Source organism: Cydia splendana, chromosome 8, assembly GCF_910591565.1.
Source record: "Cydia splendana chromosome 8, ilCydSple1.2, whole genome shotgun sequence".
Lineage (NCBI taxonomy): Eukaryota > Metazoa > Arthropoda > Insecta > Lepidoptera > Tortricidae > Cydia > Cydia splendana.
Genome location: NC_085967.1, coordinates 19,889,561 through 19,914,806, shown reverse-complemented (window position 1 = coordinate 19,914,806; position 25,246 = coordinate 19,889,561). Strand labels below are relative to the sequence as shown.

General features: G+C 39.7%; 1 protein-coding gene across 1 annotated transcript in view; it reads left to right on the top strand.

The window, feature by feature from the left end:
- LOC134793098 (hemocytin) overlaps nucleotides 1-25,246 on the top strand; it is a 98,763-nt gene continuing 73,517 nt past the window's right edge. The window contains exons 1-17 of the mRNA XM_063764623.1: nucleotides 1-238; nucleotides 627-896; nucleotides 2,045-2,091; nucleotides 4,119-4,285; nucleotides 4,333-4,469; nucleotides 6,356-6,579; nucleotides 7,250-7,441; nucleotides 14,745-14,794; nucleotides 15,607-15,854; nucleotides 17,192-17,346; nucleotides 17,643-17,794; nucleotides 18,232-18,394; nucleotides 19,860-19,984; nucleotides 21,565-21,631; nucleotides 22,540-22,641; nucleotides 23,699-23,933; nucleotides 24,787-24,982. Coding sequence (XP_063620693.1) covers nucleotides 159-238; nucleotides 627-896; nucleotides 2,045-2,091; nucleotides 4,119-4,285; nucleotides 4,333-4,469; nucleotides 6,356-6,579; nucleotides 7,250-7,441; nucleotides 14,745-14,794; nucleotides 15,607-15,854; nucleotides 17,192-17,346; nucleotides 17,643-17,794; nucleotides 18,232-18,394; nucleotides 19,860-19,984; nucleotides 21,565-21,631; nucleotides 22,540-22,641; nucleotides 23,699-23,933; nucleotides 24,787-24,982 — 2,610 coding nt within the window. The 5' untranslated portion in view covers nucleotides 1-158. The remainder of the gene's footprint in view (nucleotides 239-626; nucleotides 897-2,044; nucleotides 2,092-4,118; nucleotides 4,286-4,332; nucleotides 4,470-6,355; nucleotides 6,580-7,249; nucleotides 7,442-14,744; nucleotides 14,795-15,606; nucleotides 15,855-17,191; nucleotides 17,347-17,642; nucleotides 17,795-18,231; nucleotides 18,395-19,859; nucleotides 19,985-21,564; nucleotides 21,632-22,539; nucleotides 22,642-23,698; nucleotides 23,934-24,786; nucleotides 24,983-25,246) is intronic.

Genomic DNA, 25,246 nt, shown 5'->3' with positions numbered 1-25,246 from the left:
ATAAATCTGTTTTATCACAAGGATATGACATCCCGTTTTATATAATAGGAGATAATGCAATACATAAAGTTCCGATTAAACATCAGTTCAGTCCGAGGCATTCGTGCCAACGACTGTTTATAGGTATTTTCGTAAATGGACTTTTCTGATTTTTAAAGATGTATTTAGTTCACGCATTTGTACTTCTGCTGGGAATATGGTTGTGTGATGCCGGCTACGGTTTGTCTGAACAAGATGCGTAAGTCTTTTTACATAAATTGAGGAGTTTCTTTCAAAAAGGCTTATTTTTGTATGGTTTTTATAGAGAAATAAGGTCTTTTGAAAAGACACTCCTCAATTGTACACGCTTACTTATTAGAATTTAATTAGTAAAAGACGCCCAAGGGCATGTAGGGTTCCGTAGCCGCGGTTACAAAGATTTTTTTTTAAACGAAAGATGGTAAAATTTGTCTGCTTCCGACAAAATTCGAACCTGCGACCTTTCGGAACACCGGTCTGATCGCTCTTTACTAAATGATGAGCTACGGAATCTTATCAGAAGCGTGCGAAGCGGCGAAATTTTCTATTTTCCTTGGCGTCCAAAATAAAAAATACCAATGCAGCACTAGAACTTGTCTTTTTTACAGCCTTTCTGACGTAGAAGCCCCTGCGTACGTTCCAGCTTACGCGAAAAACAAACAATTTGGCACAAAAACCGGATATGGTACAAGAACTGGTTACGGTACCAAAACTGCTTATGGTACAAAAACGGGATATGGTACAAAAACTGGCTATGGTACGAAGACTGGTTATGGTACGAAGACTGGTTACGGTACAAAAACCGGTTACGCTGGCACAAAAACCGGATATTCGGGATATTCAGAGTCTAGAACTTGGAACTCGGAGTCTGGATCAGCGTGAGTTTTATTATTTATTTATTGTGTTATTTTATTTAGTCTGGCCAAATAGTTCCGTTCTGAATAAGGCAATTTAATATTTGATGTATTTAATAATACTAAATTTGTATGGGAGATCGATCTTCCGCGCCTACATTTAACTTTGCCGCCCTTTTCTACTGCATAACAACGAGAAATAAAAACTTGTTTCTTATTATCCTCAAGATGCTTAATTCTGACTTAATGACGACCGGTCTGATGGTTTTGTCGGTAGTGACCCTGTGCCTATGAAGCCGACGTTCCTGGGTTCGAATCCCGGTAAGGGCATCTATTTTTTGTGTGATGAACAGTTGAACACATATATTTATTCCTGAGTTCTGAGTGTTTTCTAATTTAAGTATTTGTATATTAACCATTGTCTGAGTACCCACAACACAATCCCTCTTGTCCTACAATATTTATTTTTAATCCTTATTGCTAATAAAAGTAGTCGACGCAGCTCGGAAAGCGGCCAAGCTAAAGTGGGACTGGGCACGTCTGCCGCATGCCGAGTGAGCTGTGGGCCAAGATCGCCACAGAGTGGCAGCCCTGCTCAAAACGAGGTTCTGGCAGACCACTTCGGCGATGGCGAGACGAGTTAGACTCCTTTTTAAGAGCCCATCAACGCGCACACTAGCGCCACTGCTAAATAATCGTTTTTATTTAAATTTAACGACAGGTATTTGAAAAAGGGGGCCGCTACGTACTGTATTTAGTATTTAAGTACCTTTTGAATACATCAGACTAGTTTTTATGTTGCTGGATTCGTCGATCTATAAACTCAAAACAATAACGGCCGTTTTAACTTTGGACGCATAGATTGACGAATCCAGCAACATAAAAACTAGTTTGATGTATTCAAAAGGTACTTAAGTATATACACAGTACAGCAAGTAGCGGCCCCCTTTTTTAAATACCTGTCGTTAAATTTAAATAATCACGATTATTTAGCAGTGGCGCTAGTGTGCACGTTGATGGGGTCTTAAAGGAATGGCCAGAGACTGCTCATGATCGGGAAGACTGGAAAAAGTGGGAGGAGGCCTTTGCCCAGCAGTGGGACACTATAGGCTCCCAATAATAAATACGTAGGTGTTTTATGATATTTGCTGAAGAAGTGTTTTTTGATTCAGCCCTACGTACCAGGAGTTGCAGCACAATGCCAACCAGATATTTGCAGGTCAGTAATAACAGTTTAGCCTCCTAAGCCTCAGAGTGATATTTGCAATTTTGAATTTGGAACGTTCTTTTATTACCTATATCCGGAGATAAGGAGGGCGGGGAGGGGGGGTCGTTTTTTCACATTTTCCTTTATAAGTAAATTTTTATTTACTATGAAAAAAAATAAAAAAATGTTTTGTAATGTTCAAGTCTATAGTTCGTTTTTTTTTAGCATTAGAAAGAACTTGAAAGAAGGTAAGCGATCTTACCATGACTTAATTGAAAAACGCTGTTTAAAAATCAGTAACTATTACTTATGAAAGCAGAAGAGTATAAATGACCGTATTAGGTTCATAATTGCTACATATTTGCCGTAACTTATTTTTTAAATGTGTTTTTCAATTAAAAGACACATCAAGATTGTATACCTTATTTGTAATGCTAAAAAAACGAACTATAGCTCTTTCAAATGATATCCCACTCGACCTAGTAACTAGGTTTTGAAATTTTGCCCCCTCTTTATATTGGTCATTTTCCTTAATTAATAAAAATAAAAAATAAAAATTACACTTCTAATGTGCTTGGGTTAGCTTTGTTCATGACTATTCCAAATTTCAAATCGATAGCTTCAGTAGTTCTCGAGATATTTAGCAATGTGACAGACTGACAGACGGGCTCACAGAGTGGCAGTCGCACCATAAGGGTTCCTTTTGTACCTTTTTGGTACGGAACCCTAAAATGCGAAATAATGTAGGCGCTAAGGCCTAAGGGTAGCCCCCCAAGCCCGCCATAGAATATTTGAATTTCACGCCTTTTTCTACTTACAATACGGGTTTGCCGGAATTACTTTATAGCTCGCTTATTCTAAGTACTTACAGTACATGCTTCATGCTACTTTATGGCTATCAACGCAGTTAATATTAGATTCCACGAATATATATTCAATAACAATTGAACCTAACGGTTATCTGCCAGCGTGGGTGACCGGCGGAAACCAAAATCCCAGCAATAGTAAACAGGACTGATAGTATACTGTGCCAATGTCAAATGCAGTTTGCTGCAAATGCATTTGGGGCAAGGACGAATGGAAATAGATGGAGGTTGGATATATAATGCAGTTGGAATGAGTCATTGGTGTAGTCCCTGACCAATATTCGAGGCCTAGCCAAGACGACAAAAACGCCGGTCGAAGCTAGAGCTAAAGCAGGGGTGCGAAACTCCTCCCTTCGGGCAAACTCGGCTCCGTTCGGCTCAGCATTGCTCCGAGCAATTAATAGGGTTGACATAACTTGACGTCCCTTTGCCTGCACGACCTCAGATAAGATAATGGGCTTGAATTTTGACAACCCTAAATAGCCGAAAGGGATAGTGCTATTAGAAAGTGCGTATTCATTAGAAAGGGATAGCATGATTCGTCCCTGAATCGCTGTCAAACTTCGGTTTTGTAGGAAGTTTCCTTTCTGTACGGTAGTATTAGGTACTATTATTTATTCCGTGGCTAGAGCCACTTACCTCATGGGTGAATTCTCTTTTATTAACCGACTTCAATTTCATAGAAGGATGAGGTTCTATATTCGGTTGTGGCTATTTTCCTTTATGTACGTTCACCGATTACTCCGACACCCGTGGTCCGATTAGAGTAATACTTTTTTTAGTTTGAAAGGAGTTACCTCCAAGGTGGTCCCATATTAATTTGGTACTGATCTGATGATGGTATTCATGAGGAATTTAGGGAACTCCTCAATTTTTAAAGGCACATGTATGGTGATTTCTTAAGCAACTCGCGAGCTCTCTCGAAAACCACCAATTTGATGTAGTGGACCTGTGTGATGATGATGTTTTTTTTTAATGTAGGATGGTCAAGCGGAGCCGACTTCAAACATATCAGTGGATTCAGTTGGTAACGCATATGGTACTTAATAAAAGATAATATTTTATTTTATCGTTTTTGAAGTCGGATTTATTTTTTTGTAAAAAGTTTTTAGATAAGTTACGTTTGCCCCATATTTGCAATTGCCCTGGCTGATGTTATGTGAATGTATACAGGTCCGAAATGCGAGCCCACCTGCAAGAACAACGGTATCTGCATCGACACCAACACCTGCCACTGCCCGGCCAACTTCCAGGGCAAGTGGTGCGAGTTCGAGAAGAAACCGTGCTTGACGTACCCACCTCTACCCATGAATTCTATGAGGAAATGCAATGATGAGTACGTACCTTTACCATTCTAGACCTTATCTTGTTACTATACGGTTCACTATTGAACAACGGCAGCATCGATATCAACTCTTGCCACTGCCCGGCCAACTTCCAGGGCAAGTGGTGCGAGTTCGAGAAGAAACCGTGCTTGACGTACCCACCTCTACCCATGAATTCCATGAGGAAATGCAATGATGAGTACGTACCTTTACCATTCTAGACCTTATTTCGTTGCAATACGGTTCACTATGCAACAAGGGCAGCATCGATATCAACTCCTGCTATTACCCGGCCAACTTCCAGGGCAAATGCAGGGCCGGATTTCTGCCTTGGACCACAAGACCCGGACCTAAGGGCCCTGGCATCCTAGAAATGATTTTGAGATGTAAAAGGGTTCCTGTTAAATTCTAAGTGCTATACTAACTGCCTAGGGGCCCTAGGTCTCTAAATCGGGGCCTAGGCAAATGGTACGAGTACGAAGAAGCCTGCCTGAGGTAGAGGTATCCATGTTCTGAACACGATTTGAGACGTCATTCAAAATAAAACACCGTGCGTGTTGGAGGGTCTGCCATCTCGTGACCTGAATTGAAAGCGAAAATAATTCATGCTTCTAAGACATCGGTTACACGCTAATTCTGGCGTCAGTTCAGTCCATCAGTCCATTCGAGTTATGACTGATGCCAATGATGGAAAATGGACACGGTTACACGATCAGTCCAGACTGACAACAGACTGATAAAATTACGACACAGTCGCCGTTTGGACACAGAACGCAACACAGTCATTTAGTCTTGTCCAATATGGTGACTGACGCGAGAATGACACGAACAGGTTACACGATCAGTCTCCTATCAGTTTTCTGTCATTCAAAATGGACTGACGAATATTATCTAAAAATTTAAATTTTCATCAGTCCAGACCATGAGTCCATCAGTCCGCGTGTTACACGATAATTCAGCCGTCAGTCTGACCAGACTGATGGACTGAACTGACGCCAGAATTAGCGTGTAACCGATGTCTATGCAGATGCTGCTCCCTACGCTTCACGATGGCTCTATTTCGGATAGTAGGGTCTGCCATCTACTGGCTTAAACCTAGATATAGAAACTTGACATAACGCTAATAAATAAATAGGGGGCTTCTGTGCGACGTCTACAGTTCATGCACGCTCCCTATAGGGTTGTACTCATACGGTATCGGGTATATGTTACTGATAAGGCGTGCATAACAATGAAGAATATAGGTATCTACTTGAAATGTTCGCCTCATCCCGCGTCCTTGTAAGGTCACTAGTTATACTTGTGATAAATCTGCCCACGCTTTAGATATATCCGTGCTTTTAAATGTTAATGAAATATAATTTTGTTGATTGTTTAATAGTATTTTAGGCATAGGTATTAAATTTATATTCATATACTTGTTTGTTGTTTACCACTCAAAATTAACACACTCCGCTGTTTTATTCGTTTATCTTGAACACCTTCGTATTACAGATGTAGGGCATACCTAATTGTTTTCCATCGTATTTTCTCGGAAACGTTCATTTATCATGCTAGTTCAGTCAATGCCAGTACTTTTTGTACCGAGACTGACTGAAATAGCAAGACACGTTCGTATAAGTTTCCGTGAAAATACGATAGAAAACAATTATGCACTACATCTATGCTATACATAGTTGTGAACTCTTTACAAGTCCTCCTTATTCATAATTATGCCCAAATACCAACAACCATTCTGCCATTTTAATTGTGTGGTCAAGAAAAACGAACACATGGCATGGCCAGGTAGCCATTTCATGTCTTCGCTTCACTTTTGTCCATATTTTATTTCTGTATTTTTATTTAATATATGTACCCACCTCTGTTAATTTTTAGGGTTCCGTACCCAAAGGGTAAAAACGGGACCCTATTACTAAGACTCTACTGTCCGTCTGTCTGTCACCAGGCTGGATCTCATGAACCGTGAATTTACACAGATGATTTATTTATGTTGCCGCTATAACAACAAATATTAAAAAGTACGGAACCCTCGGTGGGCGAGTCCGATTTGCACTTGTCCGGTTTTTTTCACTATCTCACTTCCAGACTTTGTACAATAACCTGCGCCGAAGGCCACAAATTCATCGACGGGACCACGGTAGCGAACATGCGTTGTGTGGACGGCCAATGGCGACCGACTCGAGCAGATTTCTCGTCCATACCGGACTGCGAGCCGGAGTGCAACCCGCCCTGCCTTAATGGAGGCGTATGTCTGTCAGTCAATACTTGTCAGTGCCCGCAGGAGTACAGGGGGCCGCAGTGTCAGTACTGTAAGTATTTTTTCATCCCAAATTGTTTATAATGCATGATAATATCATATTATGTATTTCACGCAGCTTCAAAGTTATAACCCATTTTATTCTCTTGGGACTTGTGGATTTCTTTTTAACAATGGATGTCGTGCATAATTATTTTCCATCGTTTTTTTTTCACGGAAACGTAAGAATGTGTCTTGCTATTTCAGTCAGTCTCGGTACAAAAAGTACTGAGCTTGGCTGAAGTAGCATGACAAATACGAACGTTCCGAGAAAATATGACGGAAAACAATTATGCACTAGATCTGTCCATCCTTTATAAGAGGTACTAACTGGCGCGATCGCTCGGAGTCGAAATCGGAGTTGATGATGTATCCTGTTGTTATCTTTATTATTTACCTAGCTAAAAAGCACCTATTTGCCTATAGAGCAACGCGAGAACCGATCATAGCCTTCCTGCTATTACCTTCACAATAAACATTAAAAGAATGCATAATTAGGTATAGTCCGACAAGAAATTGTAGGAAATTATTGAGGGCGGCACTTCCTACATAACTGTCACATTTTTGGCGTAAAATGCTTAAACATGGCAACAATTTAGTATGGAATTTTTTAAGTTTCATTTTATTTAATTTCTATTATTTTATGTCGCACTATACCTATGCCATTTTTTTTTTCATTCCAGCGACATCTGTGTGCGATTTCCGCAAGTTAGCGTTCAATGGCAACTACAAATGCAAGGGCAACGATGAAGAGTTTTCCTGCCGCCTCAGTTGCCCGGCCGGTGCCACGGCTTCCGCCACTTTCGCTGAACAGTACACTTGTCTGTATTCTACGGGGATGTACTCGCCACAACCGATCCCGCATTGTGTATTCAGTAAGTAAACAAAGATATTTTAAACCTTATTACCTAGAAATAAGGCCGCATACGTTTGTGTAGCTTTTATGAATAACGCCATTATTGTGTAGCATGGCAAACCTGCACGATGCAACTATCGCGCGCACTGGCCAGTGATAAAAAAGCCTGCTCTTATCATTCTTCTTTTGTTTTTTCTGGACAAATTTTCTCAGCAATTTTAGTGTGAATTATACATTGAGTTATTATTACTATAGAGACGACATATCAAACAATGAAATTGTCGCAATCACAACCTGTACCACGCGACCAAAACGTCATTAACGCCCTAAAATTCATGGCATTACGCGTTTAGATCGCGAGATCCACGCTCCGCTTCTATGGTTTGATGCCAAAACATCAACAACTCATGACGCAAAATACTAGTTGCCGGTTCTTTATGTAGTAATAATAGATCAATGACACAGGCCAATATTCATCGTTCGGTTACGTGGACGAAGATCTGCCGGCCTAGCCAAGGTGACAATTGCTATCGCTACGACAGAGAAACGCTTTGTGTCTCTCTGTCACTCATCCATATTAGTTCGACAGTGACAGTTGCGTTTCGATTGCTACGGAGCGTAAGCGATTGGCATGTTGGCTACGCGGCCAGGATTCATAAGGCCAGGTGTACACTCTGCACCAAGGTCTCGAAGGGGAAGTAAGAACAAATACCGAGTTTAATAATAAACTGACGTATATTTGCCTGGCTCACACAAATCACACATAATACAAATTAAAATAAATCTCTTATGAATTCCATGCTACACAAGCGTTAGCTAGTTTCCAAACTAAAAAGCGACATCTCTTGGGAAATTGAGTAAACTGTTTATACATACCGCCCACCAAGGACGACATGTCCTTCCTCATGACCGCCCACCTTGAAGTAACTAAGATAACAAAATTGAACTAAATACAAACAAATTTCGTGGATGCGGTTTTACCAAGTACAATTAACTTGAAACATAACATAAAACAATTAAACTTCTTAACAAAACATAATTATAACTCTTTAAATAGAAACAAGCACATATTGACAAAATGAAACACTTGTCTATTCAGTTACAGGTAGTATAATGACCTTTGAAGTCGGCCGTTTTATCAACGTATTTTTACATTTTATAGTTACAACTCTGGTTAATGAATCTGTGCCGGGATGTTTTTGTATAATTCTACCAAAAAGCCACTTAGAAGGAGGAAGATCGTCTTCCTTCACCAAAACGACATCCCCAATGGCAGGTTCGGGCACCTGATGTGACCACTTATAGCGGTGTAAATAATGGGTCAAATATTCGTTGGACCACCGACGCCAAAAGTTTTGCAACATATGCTGCGTCAATTGCCATCGCTTTAAATTGACAGTGTTTGAACCTTCAAAGTTCCTTTCCGGTACTATTACTAAAGGCTCTCCTATTAAAAAGTGACCAGGAGTCAAAGGGTTTGGTTCATTTGGATCAGTATTCATAACTGAAATAGGACGCGAATTTAAGCAGGCTTCAATTTGACTAAGCAGCGTTGACATTTCTTCGTATGTGAGTGTCGAATCACCAATCACTCGTTTGATATGGTACTTAGTTGACTTAATTCCAGCTTCCCATAATCCGCCAAAGTTTGGACTTTTAGGTGGTATAAAGTGCCATGTAGTACCGTCTGAAGCTAAATTTTCTGCTATTTCCTGAATCATAGTCGATTTCTCAACATTGAATAATTCTTTTAATTCTTTCGCGGCTCCGACAAAGTTTGTCCCGTTGTCACTATGAAGTTCTAAACAGCGACCGCGTCTGGATATAAAACGCTTGAAAGCTTCCAGAAACCCACGCGATGTCAACTCACTTACGACTTCTAGATGTATCGCTTTCGTGACCATACATATAAATAAGCAAATGTATCCTTTATATGAACGATGACCTCGGCCCTTCGAAGTCCTCAGATTGATGGGTCCTGCGTAGTCTACACCGCTGCGAATAAATGCTCTGTCTGGAGTGACTCTTGCTGTAGGTAAGTTTCCCATCATCTGTGTTTGCATTTTGGCTTTATAACGAATGCAGCGAATACATTTACGAATGTGTTGTTTTACCAAATCTTTTGCTCTTATTATCCAATAAGCTGACCTCAAATAGTTTAACATAATTCTTTGATCTCCATGAAGGGTGCGTAAATGTGCGTCCGCCACGATCAATTTTGTCAAATGTGAATCATATGGTAAGATCATCGGATGCTTTATTTCTTCGGAATCTAACGTTTTCTCTAATCGACCGCCAACTCGTAAAACACCGTTTTCGAGAAAGGGTGACAAAGAACGAATTTTAGAGGTCTTTGAGGATACATAACCATTTTTATCAATCTCTGCTATCTCATTTTTAAATTCTGCGTTTTGACACATTTTCACACAGTTTATGAAAGCTTCGTCTAATTCCCATTTTTGTAGATGTTTGGTGTGTTCTCGATTTCCGCATAAGTCGTGATGAATAAGAAAACGTCTACAATACGCGACTATACGAATAAGCTTGTTTAACGATGAATATTTATCCCAAATAAGTTCTTCTACAACTCCTAAATGAACCTTCGCTGTTTTTTCCAGATTCGTTTCGTTGTCTTTGGGTTTGGAATAACTAATGACCTCGTCGTATAAAAACTTAGGGCCAGATTTCCACAAGTCATGTTCAATTAGCTCTGCTGGTCGGATCCCACGAGACGCACAATCTGCGGGATTTTCTTTTGTTGAGACATGTGACCATTGAGATGAATCCATAGTGGTAAGTATTTCCGAGACTCTATTGGCCACGAAGGTTTTCCAATTACTTGGATGTTTGTTTAACCAAGCAAGAACTACTGTAGAATCTGTCCATGCTCTTACATTGGGTTTGGGTATGTTCATAACTGTAGCAACTTCTTTCAGCAGTTTAGCTACGAGTACAGCGCCGCAGAGTTCCAGTCTTGGTATACTGACCTGTTTGACAGGAGATACTCTTGTTTTAGCCGCTACCAAAGCAACTTGAACTTCACCTGAAGCTTTTACTACCCGCAGATATACAACAGCTGCATATGCAGCAGTAGCGGCATCACTAAAGCCATGTAACTCCACTAATGTGTCATTAACATTCATGTTCAGCCATCTTGTGATCCGGAAATCTTCAAGGTAAGTTAACTGTTCACGGTAAGTTATCCAATCTTTTAATATATCAGTTGGTGGTTCCTCGTCCCATCCGATTCCTGCTAGCCACAATCGCTGTATAAAAATCTTGGCTACTATGACACACGGAGCTAACCATCCTAACGGATCAAATAGACGCGAAACATCCGAAATGATTTTTCTTTTTGTTGCAGGTGGTGAAAGCGGCGGCAGATTTACTGAGTACTGAAATACATCTTCATCTCTATTCCAGGTAAGTCCTAAGATTTTTGTTACACTGTCTGTTTTTAATTCCAGGTTGTTCTTTTCTTCTTCATTTGCTATATGTTCGTTTTCTTTTATATTTATCTGATCTAACAGCTCTTGCCTATTACTAGCCCATTTCTGTAATAAAAACCCTCCTTCGTTCATTAAGGCTTTCATTTCTTTGTATAGCTGTAATCCTTCTTCTATTGTTTCACTACCAGTCATCAAATCATCCATGTAAAACTCTTTGTGAACTCTAGGTGCAGCCATTGAATATTTGTCTATATGATCACAAGCTACTTGATTCAACGCTTTCACCGCTAAATATGGAGCGGAAGCCGTTCCAAATGTTACTGTCAGTAACTTGTAATCTGTGATTTTCTTTTCAGAGTCCTCTCTCCACACTATGCGTTGGAAGTCGGTATCTTCTTCTGCCACCCGCACCATGCGGTACATTTTGACAATGTCCGCAACTAAACAGACTGGGTACTGTCTCCAACACATAACTAGATGACGCAAATCTGGCTGCAAAGTGGGCCCTATCATAAGTAAGTCGTTCAGCGATATCTCTTTGTCGTCTTTGCAGGATGCGTCAAACACGACTCTTACTTTTGTTGTGGTTCGATTTTCACGAATGACAGCATGATGAGGTAAGTATATAGCATCTTTAAGTTTGTGGTCAGGTTCTGTCACAGGTATCATATGGCCTAGTTGCTCGTACTCCTTTATTACTTCTGTATATCTAGCTTTAAGTGTTTTATCTTTTTCAAACTTCCTCTCCAAACTGTGTAATCTTTTAACTGCGATCTCTCTTGAATTTCCCTTACAGGTAGGATCATCGCGAAACGGCAATTTCACGACGTATCTGCCCTCTTGGTCTCTCACTGTCGTAGATGCAAAAAAATCTTCGCACCTTTGTTCTTCTGTTGTAAACATTCTGGAGTGTACCTTCGGTTCTGTTTCCATCTCCCAAAATCTTTTCAACATATCATCTTCATTCACCTGCGTATGTAAAACTGTCAAGTTGTTATTTGCACTGGTTGAACCGTCTGGGCCAGATATAATCCATCCGAGGGTGGTGCACTGTAGCAGAGGAAATCCATTTGGACCTTTGAGTGTTCCATCTGTAATTATCTTGCAGTAAACTTCGCCTCCTAACAGCACATCGATTTTTCTGGAGATGTTATAAGTCGGGTCGGCTAACGTAAGCTGTTTCTGTTTTAACCATCCTGGAAATGTTACTTGTTTACCAGGAAGGTGATTGGTGACCTTGTTTAAAACATATGTCTTTACTACCGTATTAAATGTTGGGTTAACGAGCGATTGAATTTTTAATTCTACTATGTATTTCGGCACAGCAGAAGTTGGCTCGCCGCCTAACCCCGTAATTGAACTTCTGATGGGCACTTTCTTTAGCCCTAAGGCTTGTACCACAGCTTCAGAAACAAATGAAGACTGTGAACCTGGGTCTATGAATGCACGAAGCACCTGATATTCGCCTGTTTTGGACTCAGCCTTTATGAGGGCTGTGGCTAATAATACTTCTTCTTTCACTATCTCTGTCGCAAAACAGTTGACTATCGGTGTGGACTCATTTTGTGTGTTCTCTGTCGCGATATGTGTGGCTTCCTTCGAGACATCTTCAGCTGCCTGAACTACTTTCTTTGGATTGACAGTTGAAGATGAGAAATCCTTTTGGTGAAGCAAGGAATGATGCTTCCTTCCACAAACTCTACAACTAGTGGCCTTTTGACAAAACTTCACACCGTGGTTACCGCCTAAACAATTGTAGCACAGGCGATTGTTGGTTACAAATTCATGCCTTTTGTCAAAATCTTCATTTGCAATTTTTTTACAAAAACAAAGTTTGTGAGCTTCGCTACAAAATTCACAAGCTAAAGCCGATGCGTTGGCAACATGAAGTGTATTCGGCTTGTTTGAACTATTATTGCCAGGTTTTGCGTAAGCATTGGGATTCCTATTGACGTTTCTCGGCTCGATGAATTCTAATGCTCTGTATCGACTCGTCAAAAAATCTTTGAATTGCTCAAAAGTTGGTAGAGCATCTGAAGCTGAGTTGGTCGCTACATTAAGCTCCCATTGCTTGCGCGATTCTGGATCTAATTTTAGCGTCAATAAATGTATCACTATTATGTCCCATGTGGAGACGTCAATGCCTAAGTTAGACAGTGCACTTAAACAATCTGTTGACGTGTCTAACAAATCCTTTAAAAAGGCGGGAGATTCAGAAGTTGCATTCCTTTGGCTTAGTAAACGTTTTAAAATGCAGTGCGAAAGGTATTTTTTATTATCATACCGCTGTTCCAATTGACTCCAACACCGAGCATAATTGGAATCTGAAACCGGAATATTGCGAAGCAACTGTTCTGCCTCTCCCGTGAGATAACTCTTAAGATACTGCAATTTTTGTACGCTATCTAATGCAGTATTGTTGTGAATCATAGACATAAATAAATCTTTAAATGTCATCCACTCTTCATACTTGCCCGAAAACTTGGGAATGCTTAATTTAGGAAGCTTTATTGAATTTATCTTAGCCGACACACTATCTTCGTTGGTGGCCTTTGATTGGCATGAATGAAAGCTTACAAATTCAGCTAAACCATCTTTAAGTTCACATCGATAATCAGTATATTCATCTTCTGTTTGGTCGTAAATGTCATTGACAATATAACCTTTTGTTTTCAAAAGTTCTAAATCGTAGGTACGCATTAACTCCTTGTGACCTAGTCTGAATTCCGACCATAACTGTTCTAGTGTTTCCAGCCTACTCTCTATATAATGCTCAGTTATACGAGACTTAGGAGATTTTTTAAAATTAACGCGCGCCTTGCAAATACGACTGGATAAGTCATTTTGATAATTTAGTAATGTCTCCATAATGTTATGACTTTCCGACCAAACAGTTTGAATTGAATGACAATCTAAAGTTTATATAATAAAAATACTAAAAAATATAAAATTTATAAATAATAATATTTTTGAAAATTTTACAAGTCTTTGAATTTTGATACACTTTGAGCAAAATCGGGCGTGGATTCCCCGTTCCAACAGGATTTTCTGAATTATTCTAAGTGTCTACTCTACTAAATTATTCTAAGTTAATATTCCATATAAACTACAGCCAAATATTTTCTATGTCCATGTAAACAATCGAATTCTTCAAAGTAAATTTCTTCTTGTAAATAAAGTTCAAAATTCCATAGCAAAATAAACTGATAACACAAAATAAACTATTGTTCTCAAGGTTGAAAATCTCTTGAGAAATAACTTTTAAAGTACTCACGGTTCGCACTTGACACAACTCACTGAACTGATGTGACGTCACACTTCGCTGAACTTCTTTTCCAGTTGCTGGTACTAGATGGCGCCACTTGACCTCTAAACTGCTGCCACTCGTATCCGCTTCCGTGTTTAGCTTCGGCTACTCGTCGCTAGATGGCGCTAGTAATCCCAGGTAGCTGGAAACTTTACCCGTCTAACCACGGGACGAAGTGAGTCCGCACTGGACTGAACTTCCAAAAAGCCGCTCGCTTATCCGATCGAGGGACCATGTACACTCTGCACCAAGGTCTCGAAGGGGAAGTAAGAACAAATACCGAGTTTAATAATAAACTGACGTATATTTGCCTGGCTCACACAAATCACACATAATACAAATTAAAATAAATCTCTTATGAATTCCATGCTACACAAGCGTTAGCTAGTTTCCAAACTAAAAAGCGACATCTCTTGGGAAATTGAGTAAACTGTTTATACACCAGGACAGATCCCTTATTTGTTTATGGCTCACGTAGTGTCTTATATTAGTTATGTTAATAGGTGTACGTTTTGATTTTTATTATTCATTAGTTAGCCGGCTACAATTGTTGAATTTTATTACAGCCGAAGTCGTTGTTGTCACGCCCAGCAACTACCATTCGGGATACAGCAGTGTAAGTATCTTTAAGACATATCATAATTAAAAATACAGATGTAATGCATAATTAATTTCCATTGCATTTTCACGGAAACGTACGAACGTGTCTTACTATTTCAGGTAGTCTCGGTATACTGAGGTTGACTGAAGTAGCATGACAAATACGAACGTTTCCGAGAAAATATGATGGAAAACAATCATGCACTACATCTATATTCGCCTGTAAGAGGATAGTAGATGACCGCTTCTCTATACAAACAGTCCCCATTGTCCGCTGTGGTTTTTGACCTTATGGAAAATATTTTTTACATGTTGATGTACCTAAATAAACTCTAGCTACAATAGGCTAGCTAAGCTATTCCCCTTCGTTTGACATGTTTCGGTTTTTATCCCTGAAGTCTCTTTTGGTGTTGAGTTTAAATAAAAAAATAATTGAGGAAATATGTGATTACCAGACATCGTAAATTTTATAGCATTTTCGGTGAAGCGGAGTGCTGTTAACGGAATTGATATAAACAATTTCAACCCTAATGATTAATTAGCGTTAATTACGTTAATATTAACCTTAATTTACCATTTCAGTTGGAATTACCTATACCAATTCCGTTAACACCACTCCGCTGCACCGAAAATGCTATAAAATTTACGATGTCTGGTGATTACCGTGTAATTATTACTTAATCTCGATGATTTTTCACCTTATTTCGCATGCACTAATCAGCGCGCTCCTCAGATAACCTTTATTCCGTGGCGCTCCTTCAATGTCGTATCGAAACAGTATCAAATTGTAAAATCCGAATTAGGCCCTTGAATTTTGTATCGTTTCAGAGCTACTACGAAACCTACTTCCACAACGGCAGCGAAAGCCAAAGCCACAGCCAAATCGGGTACGGCTACGGTAAGCACGGTGGCTACCAGACCAGCCATGGTTCAGAGACAGTGGAATACGGCAAGCAGGGAGGTGGCACTAAGGGCACTAATGTGCATATCGTCGTGCAGGACTTTACGCCGAAGGGCGGCACTTGCTTGACGTGGGCTGGGGTGCATTATAAGACGTTTGATGGGAAGATCTATAGGTAAGAGTTGAAGAATCTAATATCACTAAATAAGAGATGCTTAACATTTTAGACACCAATGACCGATATATCCGCACCGCAGGTCCTACGCCAAAGACAGATTAATCGGTCACAGACCACAGAGCAACATAGACCTAAGTACATGTATATGCATAAAGTTCAATTTCAGTTTTGACACTTCGGTGACGTGGCGTCCGAGTGACAGCTTTTGTGTTTGACACGGCGTCGAAAAGGTTAATATAGTGACTAGTCTATTTTCTACCTACCTTTTAGTACCTTTACTATTTGTGATTTTTATGATTGAATGCTTGACAGGTTACTTATGATGCTTGCACGCTAAGCGTATCCCGCGTTCGGTGAAGTACGGTTAAGTATACTTGGTCAAGCAGATCTTGTCAGTAGAAAAATTTGCGGCAAATTTGAAAAATGTAGGCGCGAAGGGATAGAGTCTCATAGAAAATTTGAATTTCGCGCCTTTTTCTACTGACAAGATTTGCTTGACCATCTATAATTTGCAACTGAAGCATATATAATGCTTGCATAATTAGGCTTTGACTTGCTCCAGCTACAAGTACCTTGTGCAAGCACAGTTAAGGTCAATTGTATTTATCCCTTGAAGTGACAGGAACCGACTCCCGGACAATTTACGTCATTTAAATTTGAGATTTGATTAATTAAAATAAAGTCTAAATTACGACAACTCAGAAATGACGTATGCAACTTGAAAGGTTATATTATAAATGTTGCTATGTATTTTTCATGTCACTGTAAATGTTTACGCCTACTTACAGTTTTTTTTATCCAATCATCCTCCATAGTCACATGCCTGTGACTGTGACTATGGGTGGAAAAAACCTATATTTTTTTTTAAATTTGCTGCCGTTTTCTACTGACGGAAATGGCATGCCAAACTAAAAATATATATGTGATGAAAACTTATCTTTTAGACGACTTAATCATAAGATGTCTGGCTTATAGGTAAAATAAATACATAATCCATACTACGACACTTTTTTAATATTTAATAGGCAAGTTTCTAATTATTTTTGTATATTTTTATTTTTTGTACATCGATAATCAGTTCGTCATCTGGGTTCTAGCAGAATTATAAGTGCTTCACCCGAAAGAGTGGAGCGTATTACTGAGCCAGAACCCTTTTGTTTTGCTGCAACGCACACAGCAAAACTACCTCTTATTTATGCTTCTTGTTCTTTATTTTATTTTTATTTTCGTATTGTTATTGTTTCTATTTTTTGTCAACATGTGTGTATTGTGGCAAGCGAATAAATGGTTTATCTATCTATCTATCTAAATAAGATAAAAAACTAATCTTTCAGCTTCGCGTCCCCATGCCAACACATCCTAGTGCAAGACGCGAAGGAGCACGAATTCACGGTGGCGGTGAAGCAGGGCACGTGTCAGAGGAAAGACTACTGTCCTCTGGAGCTGACCATCTACTTGGAAGAGAAGCCCTACGTGTTGTCCGCTGGAGGCAAGTATTTTATACTGACCAGATTTAGGAAGAGTATAATATATATACTCTGTCACATCAACCTTGTCAGTAGAAAAAGGCGGCAAATTTAAAAAATGCAGGCGCGAATAGTTGTCTTCCCATAGAAAATTTTAATTTTGCGCCCTTTTCTAAGTTTCAAGTTGGGTGTTTTTCACTACCTACTTAATAGACAGTTATTACTTATTTCATTGTGCGAGTATCATATGTGGAATCCTATAATAGATTGTTCCATTCGACTAGATTTCATTAAAAATATGTCAACTTTCCTATTGTATTTTCAGAAGAAGAAGGCACTGTGCTGTTTCGTAGTACGCGCCGGCTGATCCCGATCCCTGCCTCGCTGCCGGGCATTCGCGTCTCCATGCCGGGCGACTACGTCGTTGTGAATCTGGACGCTGTCGGCGTTGTCATCAAATGGGACACTAATGTAAGCTACTACTCTTTCAGAAGAGTCTGGGGGCCTACCGCGAACACCGAAGTTCGCAACTTGCGGGCATCTTTCTATGTCACTCGATGCCCGCAATTTCAGTACTTCGGTGTTCGCGGTAGGCCCTCCGATCCCGATCCTTACTTCACTGCTGGACATTCGCGTCTCTTTGCTGGGGGGTTATGTTTTGTCAAAGTCACCAAGTCGTCAAGGAGTGTCACACAAGCTACTTGATTGACGGTATTTTTGGTCATAAAAAATTCTCTATAGGGACCGTGCGCGTTGGAGGGTCTGCCATCTTGTGGGCTACATCAGAAGCATAAACGACACATTTACGCCTCACGCCAAAAATCTGACGGCTCCTATGCTGCCCCCTATAGCTCATGCACGGGGCCTATAAAAAGAAATTACCGCTACTCCCATTATTTTGATTTCAGAACGTAGTAGTAGTTGAAGGCTCTGTTCTTCTATGGAACAACACCCAAGGTCTCTGCGGCCGACTAGACGGCAATCCAGAGAACGACTTCACAACTAAAGAAGGCACCATCGCTAAGACTAAATCCGTGCTGGCTTCATCCTGGCAGATCAAGAAAATTGGGGGTGAGTTTCAAAGAGTCTGTCAAAGGTTCTTCTTCTTCCTGGCGTTATCCCGGCATTTTGCCACGGCTCATGGGAGCCTCGGGTCCGCTTGACAACCAATCCCATGATTTGACGTTGGCATTAGTTTTTACGAAAGCGACTGCCATCTGACCTTCCAACCCATAGGGGAAACTAGGCCTTATTGGGATTAGTCCGGTTTCCTCACGATGTTTTCCTTCACCGAAAAGCGACCGACTGGTAAATATCAAACGATATTTCGTACATAAGTTCCGAAAAACTCATTGGCGCTAGCGCTAGGCTACCAGCGCTTAAAGAGTCTGTCAAAGGTAACTGCACCGAAGTGACAAACTGTAGGTACAACTGTCGCAATAAACGTTTTCAAAGGAATTTTCATGATGTTTAGATCACTACACTGACTAGTATTTTTAGTCGCTATTGGCGACATGTTTCGGTCCCCTAGGGGGTCCGTCTTCAATAGAGGTGAGTGTATCCGTTGCGATCTAAATATTTAAAATATGTCTCACGAAAGTTTAATTTCGATTATTGCAAACTTTTACGAGGAATTTTCATGGATTCAGAGCATTAGGTTTTGTTTGGTATAGGTAAGAAATGTACGCTTTTATAATTTTTACGAATGGGAAACCTGCGAATTATGATTTTAGGAACTTTTTCCGCCACCCTGAGAGGCATCATTGTCAATACCACCGCCGTGAACGCCGTTTTGCCGGCTCTTCCTACTCAAATTAGTTACTCTTGTTTCCTTCGAGTTAAAGGCAAAAGAAACCTTTTTTTTAATACAGTTGCTCAAAAAGTGCTACTTTACGTAGCTGTTTAGCGTGCGGAATGTTGGTTATCTCGAACTAGTGCTTTTTACTTTTCCAATTTTTTTAAATTTATACTTGTTCCAATTCACGACTACTTATTGATGAGTGTTAATATTCGTTTCCTTTAAACGTCGTAATCAGCATAAAAACCTACTGTTAATGTAAGAATGTGAAAAATATACATATTTCATATTTAATACTTACCTCTTCATCATTATAACACGTTTATTTTTTAATATTGAATATTGAAAATTCCGTTCTTAATAAGTTGTCTGAATGGAACGGAATAGCTGCCAAACGCCCATAGATATAATATACTTAAAGACGACGTCTAAGCGAGCTGTCACTGTTACCACTTTTGTTTAGTGTACGATTAACAATGTTTTACTTATTTTTTCGCAACTGTATTAAAAAACGTCGTTCGATACACGTGCGGAAATGTCATTCTTCACTCGTCCCGAGTCTTGCCACTCGCCTGCGGCTCGTGGCAAAATATCTCGGTACTCGTGAAGTAATGACATACCTTCCGCACTAGCATCGAAATGTACTATTCTAACACTATAGATTTCATATTCAACTGCCAATTTCTCTTGTATTGTAGACCTTAAAAGGATAAAACTAATAGTTGCATTGATTCACAGATATATGCGACAGTTCGCCGTCGGAGCCGAACGCATGCGCGAGCAAGACTCAAGAGGAGCTGAGGAAAGCGCAGCTGTTCTGCACCAACGTGTTCGTCAAGGAAAAGTTCAGGAAATGCTCTAGCGTAAGTTCCTGATCTAATGTCTGTATCTCTGGGTATTTAAATAAAAGTAAACAAATAATTTGTAAATTTTAGGGTAGTTATAACAATTATTGGTTAACCAACCAAATACAAAACCGCCTGGATCTGTCACTGAACGACTTGACTTTAACCTACATTATTTGATCATGTAATGTTTAAGGAGCCATTTGAGGGTAGATTTTGTTTACTTTTATTTAAGTACCTAAAGATACAGACTATATGTACAGTCGCCACCAGATATATCGGAGCGCCCTGGTGTTCACAATCATCTGAACACGCACTCTAACGCCTTGACAATAGAGCCGTGTTCAAATATTTGTGAGCACCTTCCACAGCAGCTGTAGTTAAACGGTGAGATGTTCAAAATTATCATCGCACTCTCTTATTCTTTGGATAATAAAGTCTTGTTTGTTGTAGGTACTGATCAAAAAAATCAAAATATATTTATTTCATAAATTAATATTACAAGAGAGGCACTCAGTGATCCCCACACTAGGCTTAAGCCTGTGACATGGTGATCTAAGCGAAATACAGAGTACCGACATGTCGCGGCTATTATTTTAACATAAAGCACAATCAATTTGAACACTTAGCCCATTTTGTTACTTGCTGGCTGCTGTAATGTGAAGTTCTTTAGATGTGATTACAATTGAGGAATTGAGGGAATAAAATCTTATCGGGCAGAGGTGTAGGGTTAGAGCGGGTGTAGCTTTATTTGACGTTCATAATTCCTATTTGAAAAATAAACTATCTTTTTCTACTCGTCGACTGTAATTCTTGAATTAAGATTTCTTATACCAATCTGCAATTGGGTATTTTTAATGTATGGGCTCCCAACTCAACTATAATATTCATTTCGATACAGTTTAGTCAACTATAATGAAATTGACCAATCACAGGTCACCGCGATCAAGAGGACGAAACAAAACCATAGTTCAAATTAATTATTTATTTTAGGTTGTATAGTAGAAACAATTTCTTCATAAGTCAGAAACGCGCATGTGACACCCTTAATATAGCAACATCCATAGACTACGAAAACCACTTAGCGTTGCTTGTTAGTCTCCATAGGCTACGGTGGCCAAAATCGAGAAAACAACTGTCTAAAAATTAAATTTAGCGTGGAGCAAGTACCAGGGCCTCATGAGTTACGAGAAGGTGTCGTTGACCAGCCCGCCGGGCCGCGGCGGCCGGGGCGCGTATTAGTATGAAGGTATCGCGGCTGCTCGCGTATCTTAGCTGTATACTTTTAGTTTGGTTTGTTTGTATGATTCTACTAGTTTAAAGTATTATTTTTGTTGACTCGTAGAAAAAGTATTGTATACAATAGTGATATAAATCAAGCTTTTCAATCTCGTACCTCACTTAGGCAACCTCACTTCGTTACCTAAACACGGCACTCGACTGAAAAGCTCTCTATTATATCACGATTGTATAAAATACTATTATTTTTAATATAAACAAACAAAATTTCCGTATAATAACTGTATATACGCAGGTTAAATTTTTGAAGAAAAAAAAACACAGTGAAATGATAATTGTAAATTTAAACCTTTTTTTAGGTAATGGACGTGACTCAGTTGCTCGAAACATGTGTGTGGGACTACTGCGCTTGCACATCCGGCTTAAGTAAGTTGATTAAAGTCCACTTTAGAACCTCTTTTAAAAATATTGTATACGAATATACGAATTTGACTTGAACAGGTGTATAAAAGTAATGAAATAAATGCATTTGTATTTGATTAATAGGGAGTACTACTGCAATGTTCTGCCGCCAGAGTGCAGCACTAATTTGTTTAGTAAACCATAGAGTAACTTATATATACTAGGATTACTAGGCCTTAAACAGCTTTTTGACAAGTTTTCACTTTGGTTAATTTTCACTATGACATTGATGCACCAAGGCAGTTTGTTTACAGGCGACCTACCGCGAAACGCGAAAATCGAAATTTCTTTTTCACACCACCTATTCGGAAAAGGGCTTTTTCTTCCCTGCTAGGAGGGATCAAAGTAACACTTTTCTGTTCTAGCACACTATTTTTACATTTTTTTGCACATTGTTTAAGAATCAGATTGTGTCAACACTAAGATTTTTTCATTTTCCTCATAGTTGATGTGAAAAGCAGTATGTGTCACACGGTATCAAAATTATTTCGTCTTGAACGTTAACACTTGAATCCCTCATTACGCTCAGGATTCTACTTTAGAATCCCTCACTACGTTCGGGATTCTATTGTAGAATCCATCGCTTCATTCAGGATTCAATGTACGCCCTTGACGGAAATATATCATTTTGATCCCTTGTAACACAAACTACTATATCTGCCTCTCTATCGATCGAATAAGCAAAAGTGATAGAGAGGCAGAAACCGAACTTTCGATTGTCGTGTTTCACGGTAGGCCATGTGATTGACCTAGTGACACATGATGTGTCATGGATGATGTCAATGAGGTTTGTTTACTGTATGTGCTAGTGGTGCCATCTACGCAGAGCTTTGCCTAATATTCCCTATTGTGATAAATTTATTTTTAATTAGGTCCGGAGGACTGTGCATGCAACACGGTGTCCGTGTACGCGAAGGAGTGCCAACGACTGGGTGTCAAGGAGATGAAAGACTGGAGAGATGCTGAGACATGCCGTAAGTATGCTTTCTTTATTTTGACACTTACCACCGTACAATACAATACTCTATATTGCACACCTCACATATTCGTAGTTTACAATAAATGTACAGCAACATAAACAAAGACAATAGAGGTAACAACTGGCGGTCTTATCGCCGCCGTAGTGAGTGGGTGAACTTAAAAAAATTAAATTTCAAGTAATAGGTACAGTGTGGAAAGATAAGTCGGGCCCTGGAGGGAAACTACCTTAAATCCTTAAGCTGGCTCATTTTATTTAAAGGAGACATTCCTTTATTTTTAAAAAGGACCAAAACTGCATTCAAAGATTTTCTAAAACTCGCTTGCCTCGCCCGGGACTCGAACCGACAAAAAATTCCAAAAAATAAACACTCGCAATTTTATTCTACTAGTCGATACAGTTAATGTTAATGATAATATTTCTCCAAGAAACATTAGGTCTTACACTCGTCTGTCGTATAAAATATCCATAAAATCTAATATTTAGTACCCAAGATTTTTTTAGACAAGTCAAATTGAAGAAAAAAAGAAAAATATTTAAATGCAGTTTTGTTTCTTTTTAAAAATAAAGGAATGTCTCCTTTAAGTAAAATGAGCCAGCTTAAGGATTTAAGGTAGTTTCCCTCCAGGGCCCGACTTATCTTTCCACACTGTATATGTAACTAGAGGTCATATTTTAAACGATAACGGCTGCTCCTAAAGAATAATATGAAATATCAATGTAAAAGTAAAACCTAACAGTGGACCGACGCCTTTGAAGTTTGCTTTAATGCCGACACCACACAAGAACACAGTATGGTTGTCACAGACTTTTACACAACTGCCCAAAAATCACAAACATTTCAAATAAAACACGCTAGCCCTGTAAATAGTACCAAGCTACTAACAATGGCGATGTATGCAGCTCTGGTGCGCGAGCCACTCCTCGCACCCCGCACGATTGCCCTGTCTAGACGGCATCGTCGAATGTCTGTATTGTTTTATAATACTGTGCTAAAACCTTGTCCGCCACACACACATACCTCTAGATATAATTCATAAACTTCCTTACAGCAATGAAATGCGCGGAAGGTAAGATCTACAAATCCTGCGGCCCCGACGTCCAGCCCAGCTGTCAGTTCCCCAACCCCTCCCCGCCCGACGCTAAAACCTGCGTGGAGGGCTGCTTCTGTCCCGAAGGGCTACTTCTAGAAGCTGGCAAGTGTGTGCCCAAAGAACAGTGCCCTTGTCGGCTGAGGAATAAGAGCTTCAAGCCTGGGAAGACGGTGAAAAAGGATTGTAATACTTGGTGAGTCAAGTCTGTTCACACTTCTCTTAAAGTAATTAATTTTATCCTGTGTGAAGACTTATTGACCAGGCAAGCGCAAACATCTTCGTTTCAGCTTGAGTAAAAATACTTTTATATGTCCGGCTGCCTAGCGAACACTGAGAGGAGAGACACTAGAAAAACACTAGGTACAACTTTTAATTACTCCTTTAGGTATATAAAGGTTAACTGGAAGAGATCCCTCTTAGGGATGAGTTCCCCTTTGTACTACACATTTATGTTTTATCTGATGTAACCAATATTCCTTTCTTTTCGTCCAATAAAGTGTTTACTTACTTACTTAGAAAAACACTAGGTACAAGTCGCATTTTAAAAGCGATTCTCTTAAAATTCTGTAATCAAGTTTGATAATCACATGGATTTTTTTTCAAAATGGCGAAGACATGGCATGGGAGTTCGAGGTCTACAGCTCTTATAGACCCTAGTTTTTAGTATTGAAATTAATATACCAGCTATACTGCGGGGCTACTAAAAGGATCCTGTTCTGCTGAATTCTATACGGAGTTCAGCTAACTAGGCATTCTTGAAACTTACAATCTTTTCGGACTAAAGATCGGTTTTCCTAGGATAGCGGTGCCGTCATATAGCGGCCGTCTCCATACTAAATAATACGGCTAAATATGGATGTCGTAGTATTTGTATGAAGACGGCCGCTATATGACGGCACCGCTATGCTAGGAAACCAGAGCATAACACTGTTGCTATAGGTTTCTGTAAAGGAGAGACACCAGAGTCCATGTGTAAAGTGCTTACCGTGCTGTCTTCTTACTGCATTTAGTAGTTAAGTATTTGATGTAAATATTTCATTTTTCAGCACATGCCAAGCCGGCGAATGGACCTGTACAGCTGTACCATGCGGGGCCCGCTGCGGCGCCGTCGGCGACCCTCACTACACCACCTTTGACGGACTACGTTACGATTTCATGGGGCACTGCACTTATACGCTCCTCCAGGCCGAAAATGTTACGGTTGAAGTGGAGAATGTGGCATGTGCTGGCAGTATTAGTGAGGTAAAGAGTAAAGATCATCATTCTCTACTGATACCAATTGAAGCTGGAAACGTATAATGCTTGAGTCGCCGCCTCGCTGCTCATAGGCGGAGAGTCAAGTAGTCCTAATGGACCTAATGGTACAGTGAACAGCAGAAGTTGCTAAGCGGGCCAGGTGTTCAAAATGATCTTTTATTGTTAAGAGAATAAGACCGTGTCAAGGTAATTTTGAACACCTCGCCCGCTTAGCAACTTCTGCTGCTGACTGTACAACCACAAATTCCT